The sequence below is a fragment of the Piliocolobus tephrosceles genome, chromosome 18 (assembly GCF_002776525.5).
Source record: "Piliocolobus tephrosceles isolate RC106 chromosome 18, ASM277652v3, whole genome shotgun sequence".
NCBI lineage: Eukaryota > Metazoa > Chordata > Mammalia > Primates > Cercopithecidae > Piliocolobus > Piliocolobus tephrosceles.
The window spans coordinates 27720750-27736245 of NC_045451.1; the positions used below are offsets into that span (position 1 = coordinate 27720750).

General features: G+C 36.1%; 1 protein-coding gene across 3 annotated transcripts in view; it reads left to right on the forward strand.

Moving 5' to 3' along the window:
• The window catches only part of STARD6 (StAR related lipid transfer domain containing 6), a 43583-nt gene extending 29124 nt beyond the window's left edge, over positions 1–14459 (forward strand). For 2 of the 3 annotated variants that reach the window (XM_031934567.1, XM_031934568.1), the window contains exons 4-6: positions 7121–7238; positions 9541–9634; positions 14076–14459. In XM_031934567.1, the coding sequence (XP_031790427.1) occupies positions 7121–7238; positions 9541–9634; positions 14076–14259 (396 nt within the window). In that variant the 3' untranslated portion in view covers positions 14260–14459. Of the gene's footprint in view, positions 1–1834; positions 1962–7120; positions 7239–9540; positions 9635–14075 lie in introns of all 3 variants that reach the window. The other variant, XM_023207455.2, reaches the window with a different exon arrangement.
• The last annotated feature ends 1037 nt before the right edge of the window (positions 14460–15496 follow it).

Consider the following 15496-nt stretch of genomic DNA (forward strand, 5'->3'; position numbering starts at 1 on the left):
GATTTTTTTTTTTTTTTTTTTTTTTTTTTTAAGACAGAGTCTCACTCTGTTGCCAGGCTGGAGTGCAGTGGCATGATCTCAGCTCACTGCAACCTCCGCCTCCCGGGTTCAAGTGATTTTCCTGCCTCAGCCTCTCAAGTAGCTGAGACTGCAGGCACATGACAGCACACCCAGCTAATTTTTGTATTTTTAGTAGAGACAGGGTTTCACCATATTGGCCAAGATGGTCTCGATCTCTTGACTTCATGATCCACCTGCCTTGACCTCCCAAAGTGCTGGAATTACAGGAGTGAGCCACCGCACCCATCCAAATTTTTTACATGATAATTCCAACATCTTTATGTGATAAGGCCCCTTAAAATGTAGTTTCTCCTGTTTGCTGTTTTTCCTAAGTATAGGTCACACTTTTCATGTTTCTTTGCATGACTCACTGTTTTTTGTTGAAAACAACGTTTTAGGTAAAATATTGTAGCAACTGTGGATACTGACTCCATCCACCCATCCTAGGTTTGTGGTTATGAGTTTGATCATTTGTTTATCTGTTTCGTGATTTAACTGTGAATTTTCGTAATTCTGTGAAGTCTGTTTCCCCCACAGCCTGTAGTCTCTGATATCTCTGCTCTGACTTTTTACTTGCAGTTATCTTTTAGCTTGGCTTCCCATGGATCACTCCTTGGTCAACATAAGCCATTTTGTGGTAATTTTTACCTTCTACTGTCAAATATGTATGTAGATGGAAGACTGCTTTTGTAATTCAGGGAGTTTTGTGGTTTTGCTCTGGATTTAGCTAGAGACTGGTAGCTTGGAAGTTTTGTCACCAGTCTCTCCTCAGAGGGTGCAGCCTTCAGCATACACAGTCTTCTAGACCCAGCTATGAGTATATTTTATTTTACAGTGGATAGAATAGATTATTTTCCCGTCAGTGATGCATCAAAGGTTGTACTATACTTATGTCCCTGAGTCAGTAAGGCATCAGCTCTTTGCTAATCAATCTGAATGTGGCTTGGGGAATACTTACAAGTCTGCATTACATCTTACCCTGATTGGTACTGAATAGGCAGAGCCTGTGCATAAACACAGCCATCCAGACCCCAGGGATGAGTGTGCTCTTAGTGGGTCACTTTAGCTGTATGTTTCCTGCTTCTCTCTATTAAACTTCTGGCTGGTCCTCTTTGTTTCTTTGTTACTGTTAGTTTTATGCAGCTATTAACCTTCTAATTGTTCACAAACAAAAAAATAATTTCTGCCTTACAGCCATATAATATAACTGTAATTTGTACTTTTCTTACTTTTACAAAGTGACTGGAAAATGAAAGATTAGCCACTGAGTGGACACCCTAAATCAGGGGTTGGCAAAGTTTTTCAGTAGAGGGACAGAGAGTAAATACTTTAGGCTTTGCAACTCATAAGGTCTCTTGCAACCACTCATCTCTGTCATTATAGCACAAGAGCACCCAGAGTTAACACATAAATGAATGAGTGTGGCTGTGTTTCAATAAAGCATTACAGTTGACCCTTGAACAATGTGGGAGTTAGGGGTGCCAACCCACCATGCAAAAATCCCATTGTAACTTTTGACTTCCCAAAAACTTAATAACCAATAGCCTACTTATAGAAAAATGAATTTTGAAATAAGGTATTTATTGCAATGCATATTTAAATAAACCTTGCTACTTCCAATTGAATATTAATGTATTGAATTGCTGATAGTACCTTCAAGTTTTCTTCATTGCTGTTTGCTAAATTAGCCTACCTTTCTGCCTTGAAAATATTATATTTTCAGCTTAGACTAAACTTTGTAAGTTTTGGATTTTCTTGATTTTGTTAATTGTAGATATCGTGTTGAAGGGATAATTCCAGAATCAGCAGCTAAACTATCTGATTTCCTCTACCAAACTGGAGAGAGAGTTACATGGGATAAATCATTGCAAGTATACGATATAGTACACAGGATTGATTCGGTAATTTGTTGTTTAATACTGGACTTTTAGAACATTAATATATTTTTAGTTTATACCTTAGTGAGTTGAGTTTATTAAAACTATGTTATGTAGACACAGTATTTCATAGTTTCAAATTGACTTGAAGTCTTTAGAAAAGCTTTAAAACTTCCCTACTTTCCAAGAGTTTAATTCCAGTTAGCTTTATTCTGCTTGCAAATGCATTATTACATTTTGAACTGGTAACCTCTCTTGCAATGTGCGCCGTTTGTTATAAGGGAACAGAACTCAGGGATTCACCTCCATTACATGGAAAACAAAGGTTAAGTATGCCTTATTGATGGGAAGTCTGTAGATTTATTTTAGTCATATTACATTAGATATTAGGAAACTTACAATTATGGCAGAAGGTGAAGGGAAAGTAAGCACATTTTACCATGACAGAGCAGGAGAGAGAGGGAGCAAAGGGGGAGATGCCACGCATTTTTAAACCATCAGACCTCATGAGAACTCACTCACTATCATGAGAACAGGAACAATGCAGACACATACCATAAGGACTTAAAGAACAAACGGCATATAATGTTTAAGAGTAGGTGTATGAGTCCGTTCTCATACTGCTATGAAGAAATACCCAAGACCGGGTAATTTATAAAGGAAATATGTTTAATTGACACACAGTTCCACATTGCTGGGGAGGCCTCAGGAAACTTATAATCATGACAGAAGGCAAAGGAGAAGCAGGCACCTTCTTCACCGAGCAGCAGGAGGGAAACCACCCCTATGATCCAATTATCTCCACCTGGTCCTGCCCTTGACATGTGGGGATTACAATTCAAGGTGGGATTTGGTTGGGGACACAGAACCAAACCACATCAGTAAAGATAAAGTAAGGAAATAACATTATATAGAAGGTTGAAGTTTAGGAACACTTTCAAATACATTATCTCAGTTAAATAGATACAAAGAGAGAGAATAAAAACAAAGAGAAAATAAAGGTAACTGGAGTAGAAAGTTGAGAGAAGAGAGAATGTGAGAGGAAAGTATGGTTTAGAGAGACAGAAGAAAGGATCAGTATGAGGTAAGGGCAGAATGAAAGCTCAGGAGGAGAAAAAATGAATGAAATGACAGGAATAATGATACATGGCAGAAAGAGGTTGCATTAGTCTGTTTTCACACTGCTGTAAATAACTACCTGAGACTGGGTAATTTATGAAGAGAAAAGGTTTACTTGATTCAGTTCTTTTTTTTTTTTTTTTTTTTCTGAGACGGAGTCTTGCTCAGTTGCCCAGGCTGGAGTGCAGTAGAGCGGTCTCGTCTCACTGCAAGCTCCACCTCCCAGGTTCACGTCATTCTCCTGCCTCAGCCTCCCGAGTAGCTGGGACTACAGGCGCCTGCCACCACACCTGGCTAATTTGTGTGTGTGTGTGTATTTTTAGTAGAGACGGAGTTTAATCATGCTAGCCAGGATGGTCTTGATCTCCTGACCTCGTGATCCACCCACCTCGGCCTCCCAAAGTGCTGGGAGTACAGGCATGAGCCACCGCGCCCGGCTGACCCACAGTTCTATAGGCTTCACAGGAAGCATGACTCGGAGGCCTCAGGAAATTTACAATCATGGCAGAAGGTGAAGGGGAACACCTTGCCATGAGGTAACAGGTAATTCTTCTGTTACCATGGCAGAACAGGAGAGAGAGGGAACTAAGGGGGAGGTACCACACACTTTTAAACCATCAGATCTCATGAGAACTCACTCACTCGTGAGAACAGCAATTGGGCAGTCTGCCCCATGATCCAATCACCTCCCACCAGGCTGATCCTCCAATTCAACATGGACACAAATTCAAATCATATCACAAGTAGAAACAAGGATGAAGAAGTGGGATAAGTGATTCCAAACTTTGGTCCAGCACACTATAGATATCTCATTTATTTATTAGGCCATTGTAAAAATAACCACCTGGGACTGAGCGCAGTGGCTAACACCTGTAATCCCAGAACTTTGGGAGGCAGAGGTGGGTGGGTCACCTGAGGTCAGCAGTTCGAGACCAGCCTAGCTAACATGGTGACCCTGATTCTACTAAAAATACAAAAAAATTAGCCAGGCGTGGTGACATGTGCCTGTGACCCCAGCTATTTGGGAGGCTGAGGCAGGAGAATCGCTTGAACCCAGGAGGCAGAGATTGCAGTGAGCCAAGGTCATACCATCACACTCCAACTTGGGCAACAAGAACGAAACCCCATCTCAAAAACAAATAAATAAATAAATAACCAACTGGAGGGATGGAGGGATGATTCTCCTCTCTTCCAGTACTATGTCCATTCCAGTTGTTTGTGTTTTCTCCATCTTAGGAAACCTGTTTCTGGGGGAATCCTGACTTTGTTCCAAACTCTCCCAGACTGATGTTTATGTTCTTTTGACTAATTAATTCACTTCACAAATACTTCACACTTCACAAATACTTTTTGAGCAGCTATTGTGAACTCCATACTGTTTCAGTTCACTAGGGACACATAAGGGAAGAAGACAGAAATTGTCCCTGCTTTCACAAAACTTATATTCTCTTCAGAAGAGACATAATAAACAATTTTTTAAAACTTATCGGATAATGAAGGCTAGGATTGGTAAGAATAAGTGTTATGAAGGATAATAGTATAGGCAATAACCAGGAGAAGTTAATTTATAGCTAGAGAATTGGGAAAGGCCTCTCTGAGTGAGAGACATTAGAAACCTGGGTAACAAAATGGAGGTTGGGGAGATAGACATGCAAAGATCTGGGAGAGAGTAGCAGACACAGGGGAAAGCAAATACAGAGGCCTTGAGGTGGAAAGAGTTTGGCAGTGTTTAATCAGGAGATAAACAAAATCTGTGGGGTTTGACCACAAAAAGCAAGAAGAAGAGTGGTTAAGAGGTGAGAGGTTAGGCTGGGATCAGATTCTGCTAAAGTATCAAAGGTCAGGGGGAGAAGTTTTGCTATACATTCAGTGGGAAGCCATTGGTGTGTTTTAAGCAGAGAAGTGACTGATTTGATCTATACTTTTAAGAGACAGCTGCTGAAAGAAGCATGGATTACAAGGGGGTAAGAATGAAATCAGCAAAAACAGTTATGAGGCTATGAGAGTAATCTAAATGAGACATCATGGTGGCTTGTGCTAGGGTTGTAGACATGGAGAGGGAGGTAAGTCAGGAAACCCAAAGATACAGAGATAGAGTCAATAGGGCTTACTGATGCAGGGAGAGAGGAATCAGATAAGTCTTCTAAAACTGGATTGTGGTGAAATAGCACAAATAAATTTCCTTTGGGAAATTAATTGAACTATATATTTAAAATAGGTGAATTCATGTATGTATATTATACTCAAGCTGTTTTTAAAAATGAGTCCTAGATTTTTGGCTAATAGTAGCTTTATTTAAAAGAGATGAGAAATGTGAATGATGGAATAAAACTAACTTTTATGATTTTCACAAATGATTGCATTTGTAAAATTTCAGATCACTAGGCCTTTAGTTCTTTAAGTCTCCAACCTGTATTTCACTTATCAAACAAAAATAAGTAAATAAATAAATAAATGTCCCACATATCTGCCATCAAATTATCATTTATTTAGAACTCCGTAATTTTACCTACTTTTATTAAACTCATCTTAAAATCTAGGAGAGAAGAGTTGTAGAAAAGCCCATGAAGGTAAATCTGTTTCATCTTGCAGAAAGTCCTTGATCTTCATCTTGTAAATCAGTTTTATTTTGTAGAGAGGAAGTGCCTATCCACAAAAAACACATGTCCATGATCTTCTTGGGATTTGAACATTCAATTTCAGAACCACTGGGCATCACAAATGAAAATCCAAAAATTTAACTATTTCATTCATCGTTTTATAATACTAATCATACAGTTCGATTAGCACTTCAGATATTTCTATTGTTGTTTCAAGTCATATGGTATAATAGAAAGAATACTAGACGTGACATCCAAAAACCTGAAGACAAATTCAGAGAGATTTTATGACTTACTGAAGGATAATGCAGCCAATATGTGGTAGAACCAGGACTTGTACCTGGTCTCCTAATTCTAAATTAGAATTATTTTCCCTTTCTGTAAAGATTTATAGTATTCATCTCCAGGAGTATGTTTTATTTACTTATTTATTTTTATAATTATTATTCTTTTTAGAGATAGGGTCTCACTCTGTTGCCCAGGCTAGTGTGCAGTGTTGTGATCAAAGCTCACTCTAGCCTCAAACTCCTGGGCTCAAGTGATCATCCTACCTAAGCCTCCCAAGTAGCTGGAATTACAGGCATGTGCCACCATGCCTGTTCAAGGATGTGTCTTAACTGCCTCTTCTTCAACCTATTGGTGAGGGAGAGAGTCCCACTCTAGGGTTATGGGGATGGTCAAACACACAATACCCACCAATGGACAAGTGAGGTAGACTGAAGTTTATTAATCATTGATCACAGACCAAGAAGGGAGAACAAACTATGCAACACAGGGCAACATGGGAACAGAGTGAACACCTAGGGGCTGTGGGAGGCAGCCTTTGTGTCAACAGGGTAGGGTGAGCCCCAGTTCCTGCAGAAGAATGTGATTGTCTTGTTTGAATGATTCCATTGGCCAGCAGGGAACTGAGACCACTAAACAGGGATAAATAGTAACCGTGCTGGTCCTATTGAGAAGGAGGATTGTTTGGCTAGGGGATCTTATCTGCAGGAATGAACAGGGAAAGGAATGTGTAGTTAGGCTATTCAAGACCAACATTTGTCTTTAATTTTAGACCTTACACCACAGGGTGCTACATCAATGTATTTTTCAGAATATATTACTTAACCTATGTGGAGTAGCAGAAATAGTGCTATATGGGGAATCAGGAAACCTGGGTTCTATTTCTTTACTTATCGCTAGTTTGTGAATGTGATTTAATCTGTTAGGCTTCAATTTCTCCATCTAAAAATGGAAACAGTAGATGATCTCAAGATTGCTTCTTGAATTTTCTACACTCCTAGTTTTAATGCTCCTTTAACACTCAAAATCCAAGCTGATTTGGTGATGAGGTCTTAAAATTTCAAAGCCCTGCTTTTTCCAAATGGAGGTCAATCATATGCAATAAAATTTGGGAGGGAAACAATGCAGAGAATAGATATTAAATAATGGTTGTTTTCTTTATGGTTTGATTTGTTGCAGGACACATTCATATGTCATACCATTACACAAAGTTTTGCCATGGGCTCCATTTCCCCTCGAGACTTTATCGACTTAGTGTACATCAAGCGCTATGAAGGAAATATGAACATTATCAGTTGTAAGTTGAAGCATTTTGCCCATATCTTGGAATTACTATGAACCATTAATAAATGTTTTCCCTTTATTCACAGCTTCAAATAAATTATATTTATAATTATTTCCTTTTTAAGTTTACTCAGTGGGATCAACAAGTACACATATCATGTAGATATGCCTAGTGACACTCCGAAGGTGCCATTTACATAATGGTCAATGTTTACAACATCTCTTAGACTTTTGTAGCATATATCATGTAGCAGTGAATATAGATAGATACTTGTAGCCTAAAACTTCAAGTATACCTTTTTAAAATACGAAGAAACAAAATTAATTGTTAGATATAATTTTATATTTAAATTGCTTATAATGAGCATATCCAGTAACTGATAAAACTGTTAAAGAAATTTCCACTAGATGGCTCTTTACATAAATGCGCTTTTATTTCTTTTAGAAACTGCAGGTTTTGATATATCCCTATCCCCACTTCCAAATGTGTCACTCTGTAAAATGCAAATGTGTAATTTTCTAACTTGCATTATTGATCAAAACATACCATTCCATACCAGGAGGATCTATGGACTCAGATAACTTAAGATAACTCATGGTGAAGGAACTTTGGTAGCACAGTGGCATAGAGCCCGTTTTTCTCTATAATTTGAATTAATTTAACTATTCCTACTTGGGACCAAGGACAATTACATTTTGTTAACTATTATTTCTTAGCAAGATTTCAGTTCCTTCGAGATGTCTTTAGTACTCTACTTTTCAGAGTCCAGACTGCATCGTAGCACTCATTCAAACCCAGTTAGCTCTTTCTTCACCATACCACTAAGGGCTGATGTTCATAATGTTCATATATGTTTAGTTGTCTCATTTTTGAAATGAGGGCACACATAATGTATTCATGGCCTACAACATAAAATAATCTTTCTAAACAGATCATACATCTGTTATTTTCCACATTTTGAAAGCAGACCATTTCTATATAATTATTAGTGATCAGAGGGAAGCTAAAAAAGAAGTAGAGATTAAAATCAACTAGAGGTAATCAACCACGTGGTGCACAAATCACTACTGAATTTGCTTTAAAAGTTTCCATTGAATGAATTTTCAATCCGTACTCACAGTTTTCTTAACATTTCTTTTTTTATCCTACCCTGTACCTTGCTATAAGCTAAATATTTTGCTTGCATTATCTCACTAGTGAGGAAACTGAAGTTCATGGAAATTCAGCAGTTAAAAAATTAAGTTACATAGCTAATAAGCAGGTAACCCAGAATTAAAACTCAGTTCTTTCTGATTTTCCAAAATAAGTGCTAACTACCACACCATATGCTTCATAAAAGACCCATAGCTGTTTGTAGACTACAACAGATTTTTTTTAAAGAAGACAAGCAGAATTTCCATATTTCAAACAAAGAAAAAATCTTTTATAATAACATCACTTCTGGCAGTACTATTATAGGCTCTGTCAACATAATGATATAAGTCATAAAAATGGAAAATTTATTCAACAACTCTAGTCTCCCAAGTTAGTGTTTTACATTGTATTTCCCATGGAATTGATTTGCTTATGTTAAAATCATATCAGAAAATCCATCTTTTCTGATAAGAGCAGGATTCAGTTGCACAGAATAAACAAATATATGTTTTAAAATATTTTTAGAAAGAGTATATATATTATCATAAATTAAATAATAAACCAACCCCTCTGCATTCACATAGAATACAGATACTATGTTGCATAATTCTAAAATAAACTCTACTGATTTTCAGTTAGAGTTTGAAGTTAGTTACAGGGAACTGCAGAGGGGAGCATTTTAAAATATCATTATTGACAGACCATCTAACCGCTTCAAATATTTTACTTAAAAAAAAAACATGATTAACACAAAAATCTATGAACCCAGGACCCTAGTAGAATAGTTTTCACCCAAAGCCAGTTAACGGTCTTCACTCAAACTCAGTGAGATTTAAGTTAGTTATAGGCATTAACTATTTTCTGAGATTTGAGCTATCTTTTGCTTCAAATCTCAGAAAATATTTCAGTGATACTTTTAACCATTTTTTCTTGTATACAGAAGTTGACAGCATCTTTAGAAATACTAGCGGGAAAAAATTTATGAAGACAATAGTGCTGATACTGGTATTTTCTCAATTTTGGCTTCATATGTGCAAATAAACATTCACATATATAAAACTAATGTTAATGCTATTAACCAACTTAAATGCTATATTATATATTTTTTAAAATATGCTGCTGGAAATAATTTTTCCTCTTTGTGAAATAGGTTTCATTTTAATTTTTTAAAATCTCTTAGCTAAAAGTGTGGATTTTCCAGAATATCCTCCATCTTCAAATTATATCCGTGGTTATAACCATCCTTGCGGCTTTGTATGTTCACCAATGAAAGAGTAAGTGTTATTTGCACTTATTTATTTTAACAGGTTTTTTAGTTCAACTTGTGATTTAGTTCAAGATTCCTAGCTCATCAGTAGAAATATGTACCAGCATATTCTGTTGGGGAAAAAAAAACTACCCCTAAATATGATTTTTAAAATAACGTCATATAATCATTTTCATTTTAAGTATAATCCGAATGGATACTTCCCTATAAAGTATGATCTGAGGTTTCTGAGAACAATCAAACACACACAAACATTTCCCAGCAGTTAAGCTTCCTTCATGTTTTCTATTTCTCCATTAGAGTTATTTCTGTAAATTATTAAGGAACTTTTATGAATTAAAAATAAACTTTCCTAGAATTATAACACACATTTATCAGTAATGAATGCTTTACTTTGAATGAATTCTTCCCAATGGACTACTTACTAAGAGCAGATACCTGCAAAATGAGATCCAGTAGGTACATTCAGATAAAAGAAAAGCTGAAGAAATCAGGGATGAGTCACTGCCTAAAGGTGGCCTTGGGATAAAACGGCAGCATAAAGTATACATATTTTGTAAAAGCATATACTCTAATTCAATGTATATCATTTCATAAGTTCCTTAAATTTTAATGTTTGCTAAATGATTTTTTTATTAAGTAAAAGATATTGGCACATGAAAACAGATGCATTGGTTAGATATAAATGTTTCAGTACAAGAAAAAAAATGTATGTGAATGAAGCCCAAATGAAACTAAATTTTGGACCTGTATTCCTTAACATTTCCTCTACTGAATTGGAAAACTAAAAAACCTCACAATTATTCACGTTAATGTACAGGATTGTTGATATAGATAATAATAACAATGTGTGGTCTTTCTACCCATTTGTCAATTTTGAATCTATGGCCAAGATTTTATTCTCCATAGCAAGAGAAAACAAAACAAATGAAGGGTAATTACACCAATTCAGCAAGGTAATCAACCGCTGGCACGGACTATAGTTGGAAAATTTTACACCTTAAAGCGTGCTTCCCTTCTTGCACCTTGTCAATGCAGAAGTGCACTCCAGTAAATATTAGAAAGGCTTTCTTATGTGTGTAAAACCATTGTAAACACAAAGAAAGATTTAAGACCATACAAACTACTAGTAAGGACAGCAGTTCCCATTTATCCATGGAGATATGTTCCATGACCCCAAGTAAATGTCTAAACCCATGGATAGTACCAAACCCTATGTATACACCATGGTTTTTTGATCTCATAATCAAGGAGGCTACTAAGTGACTAATGGGTGGGTGGCCTATACAGCCTGAATACGCTGGTAAAGGGATGATTTCACATCCTGGGTGGGACAGAGCAGGATGGTGTAAGATTTCATCACACTACTCAGAACAATGTGCAATTTAAGGCTTATGAATTTTTCTTATTTCTGGAATGGGTTGACCTTAGGTAAATGAAACTGCAGAAAGTGAAACAGAGGATAAGAGGGAACTACTCTGTTCTCAATCTAGCCATTTGAGGCACTGTAAAAATAGTCTAAACCTTGCATGGAGAAAAGTATAAGAAAATGGACACTCACACTATTTGTTGGAACGGTAGTCTTCCTTGAAAATTTTATACAACTATATTCTCCCTTGCACATTTTTAAGTTGATGTTAAAGTTTTTCATAGGGATTACATTGATGAAAAGTAAATTACACTGATGAAAAGTACAATTCCCAGCATGTGCTAAACATTGACTTTTTTAAAAAAAATGGTTATATCATCCTTATAAACATATCCAGTAGATTATAAATACCATAACTTGAAACCCACCATTAAATTATCCACTTTAAAATAAATACAACTTTTAACAGTCAGAAAATTTACATCATTCCTTTCCTCCTTGAACTCACATTTTTATTTTTCCCCTCATATAATTTTATTCTAATAGAATATATTTTATGGTTTGAATTATTTCATAGTCATCCTAATTCTTTGCAAAAATGACACGTGTTTAAAGTTTTAAAATTTGTTTTACTTCTCATAACTCTACTGTCTAACAATTACAAATATATATATGCCTTCTGGATTAAGTTATCATTACATATTGATCAAAATTAAAAATGTTTATATATAAATATTAAACATAATGCAAACTGTTATTAGAAACATATATTTTATTATTAGCAAAACTGAAATAGCACTTACTATGTCCTAGGCACTGTTATAAACAATTTGCATATATTGACTCATTTGATCTTCAAAGTAACCCCATAAAGTAGGTAGTATGACGGTGCCCAATGGGCAGGAAAGAAAGTGGAAGCCCAAAGAGATTATCTGAAGGTTATATATAGGTAATAGCAAAGCTCAGTTTCAAACCAAGGCAGACTAGTTCCTGAGTCCACGCTTTTAACCATTACACTCATTTCATTTAACTGTGGGTGTATATTACTGATAAAATAAGACAGCATTCAGTATCAAGTCTACTACTGCTTTCATTTTAAGAAAACTGAAGAAAATTTATTAACATAAATGTGTTAAAATGGAGAGTATAATTCCAGCACTGTCAATTAAATAATTTCTGATTTAATAATAATCAATAAAAATAAATTTCAGAGTTATATAAAAATATTTTTTATTTTTATATAAAAATTTATGAATTATATACCATAAATTATGTAGTGACCTATCATCAAAAAATATTTATCATTAAAAAAAGACCTGGCCAGGCATGGTGGCTCTCACTTATAATCCCAGCACTTTGGGAGGCTGAGGTGCGTGAATCACCTGAGGTCAGGAGTTCAAGATCAGCCTGGTCAACATGGTGAAACCCCGTCTCTACCACAAATACAAAAATTAGCCAGGCATGGTGGCGCATGCCTGTAGTCCCAGCTACTCGAGAGGCTGAAGCAGGAGAATCGTTTGAACCCGGGAGACGGAGCTTGCAGTGATCCCAGATCATGCCACGGCACTCCAGCCTGGGTGACAGAGTAAGACTCTGTCTCAAAAGAAAAAAAAAAAAGACCTGTCAGCTGACAGCTCAATTAGATCCTTCAGTTTTACTGAAAAAAAAAATGGCATGACTTGGAAAATATTTTTTTCTCAACCCGCTTCTAATCAGATTTTCCCTTTAGCCATCTCAAAGATTTTTACATACCAAGGTAAAGCACCATAGTACTATTTAGTGTGGATAACAAGTATGCCTTTGTTGTATAAAGCAAGAGAAGGGTGATTTTGAACAGGCTGATAGGAAAGAAAAAGCCCACATCTCCATCAGAGACATATTTACACATCAGATTAAGGAAAAAATGCATATGGAAGTTAGAGATTTGAAAACTTATTCCCTTAAAAGTATTCATCCTTTCCTACCCCAGTGTGAAGATCAGTGGGCTAGAATATAAAACACCACTTAGAGTGCAGTTTGGAATTAACATGTCAAAAAGCTTAATGCACAAACCTTTGATCTAGAAATTATAAGTATTTATAAAAGTGTAAATGGGGCTGGGTGAGGTGGGTCACACCAGAAATCCCAGCATTTTGGGAGGCCGAAGTGAGAGGATCACTTGAGGCCAGGAGCTTGAGACTAGCCTTGGCAACATAATGAGACCCTGTCTCTTTAAAAAATTTTTAAAATCTAGCCAGGCATGATTGGGCATGCTTGTAGTCCCAGCCACGCAGAAAGCTGAGGCTGGAGAATCGCTTAAACTCAGGAGTTTGAGGCTGCAGTGAACTATAATCACGACCCTGCACTCCAGCCTGGGCAACAGAGTAAGACTGTCTCAAAAAAAAAAAAAAAAAAAAAGCATAAATGGATATATTACAAAGATATTTTATTGCAGCTTTACTTACAGTAGCCAAAAGTGAGAAACAACCTAAATGATAGTCAATAAAAGGACTGTTAAATAGAATAGAAATACCGTCTGTAGCCATGAAAAACAGTTAAGTAGATCTGTATGTACAGACACAGAAGGAAGTTCATAAGATAAAAATAAAACTAGTTGCAGAAAAATGTCTCCATTAAAAAAATAAAACTATTTATATATGTGGGGTACATATTCATTTATGTACATATGTATGCTGTCTTTGTATATATGTGTGTGTATATATATATATACACACATATATATATAGACAGTCACCTGAAAAGATAACAATTAAAACTATATACAGTGATTATCTCTGGGAAACAGGATAAGGGAAATAAGAGAGGAAAATTTTTCTTTAATTATGAAAAATTTATATTGTTTAAATTTTCATAATAAGCATACATTACTGTCAGAATTTTTAAAAGTCAGTAAAATAACAAAAAGGAAAGGGTGCCTAAAACTGAAGATTTTAAGAAATATTCTAGCCACTTAATATTTTTAAGTACAATTTTTAAATATGTCAATGGTGAATAAGAATCCTGCTCTCCAAAAACCTGTAAATTCAGTAGGTATATCTAAAAATTTCTTGTCTTTTTTTAACTCTTCTTTTGCTTACAGAAACCCAGCATATTCCAAACTAGTGATGTTTGTCCAGACAGAAATGAGAGGAAAATTGTCCCCATCAATAATTGAAAAAACCATGCCTTCCAACTTAGTAAACTTCATCCTCAATGCAAAAGATGGAATAAAGGCACACAAAACTCCATCAGGACGTGGATTTCGTCATAATAGTCATTCATGATACCAAAAGAAGAAATGAGGCCATTCTGCTATAAAATCATGTGTAGTAGTTATTGCAGTTTACTTCTAAGTCAACATGCATAAATAATACTGTTAAACTATACTAAACAGTATTCTTGTACACATTGCTGAAGATAGTTCATAAAAATAAGAACTCGTAGTTGTACAAGAATATGGCATTAAATACAGTTTTTAATCTCACGTAAGAATGATGTTAAATAACAAGTGTTATTAGCATATTTTCATCTTTTGCTTTTGTCCCTGTAAAATCCTCTGTATAAGAAACAATAAGAAAGCAGATGCAGTCAGAAGTCAGCATTAACTAAAGGTTAAAATATATTTTAAATTGTTTTTCTTTCACTTACTGCTTAAATTGAGAATTGTAGGGAAAATGAACATAAAAATCGAAAAGAATTCCACTAAAATGTATGACCAATGACATTTAGAATTTTAAATGGAATGAGTCATCAAACAATTTCTGGTGTGGCCAAGATGCAATAGCCCATTCCTCCCAAGTCTTTCCTCTTAAAACTTAAAGACCCTGCACATAACACAACAAACAAGCATAGGAAAACTCAAGCATAGGTGGAAAGAATGCAGCAAGCTATCTATGGACGTTGGGACTTAAGGAATGACATTCAGTGAGTTCTCTGGGTTTCCTTATTGCCTCCCACATATCCCAGGTGGGAAAGACACACACACACACACACACACACACACACACACAACTGCATGCATGAAAAGCCTTCTCCTCCTAGTCATAGGACCAGGCACCTAACAGAACAAAAACACTTTTTTATAATGCCCACCCTACACCAGCCAAGCATCAACCTAGAAGCCACCCCCATGGTTTCAGTGTGGCAGAGCAAGGAGATACTTTTCCCTCCTACCCAACCCCATCCCACAGAAGCAGATGGGAGTGCCCTGACATACCCCTATCCTATGGTGTCTGCAAAGCTGAGCAGGGAGCTAATCTCCCATCTTCTACCTGGCAGATGTAGGCAGCACTGATTGCCCTTTCAGGTGATGTAGACTGACCAAGCAGGGAGCTGATTTTCTGTCTTCCACTCAGCAGAAGCAGGAGGTAATATAGGTAGTATAAGTGAAGTCCAGTGACAAAGACAGCTTCCACCCCCAGCTGGCAGCAACGAGACTTAACCAATGTCTTAGTCCATGTTCTGTGGCTACAACAGAATACCACAGGTTGAATAATTATAAAGAAAATAAGTTTATTTAGT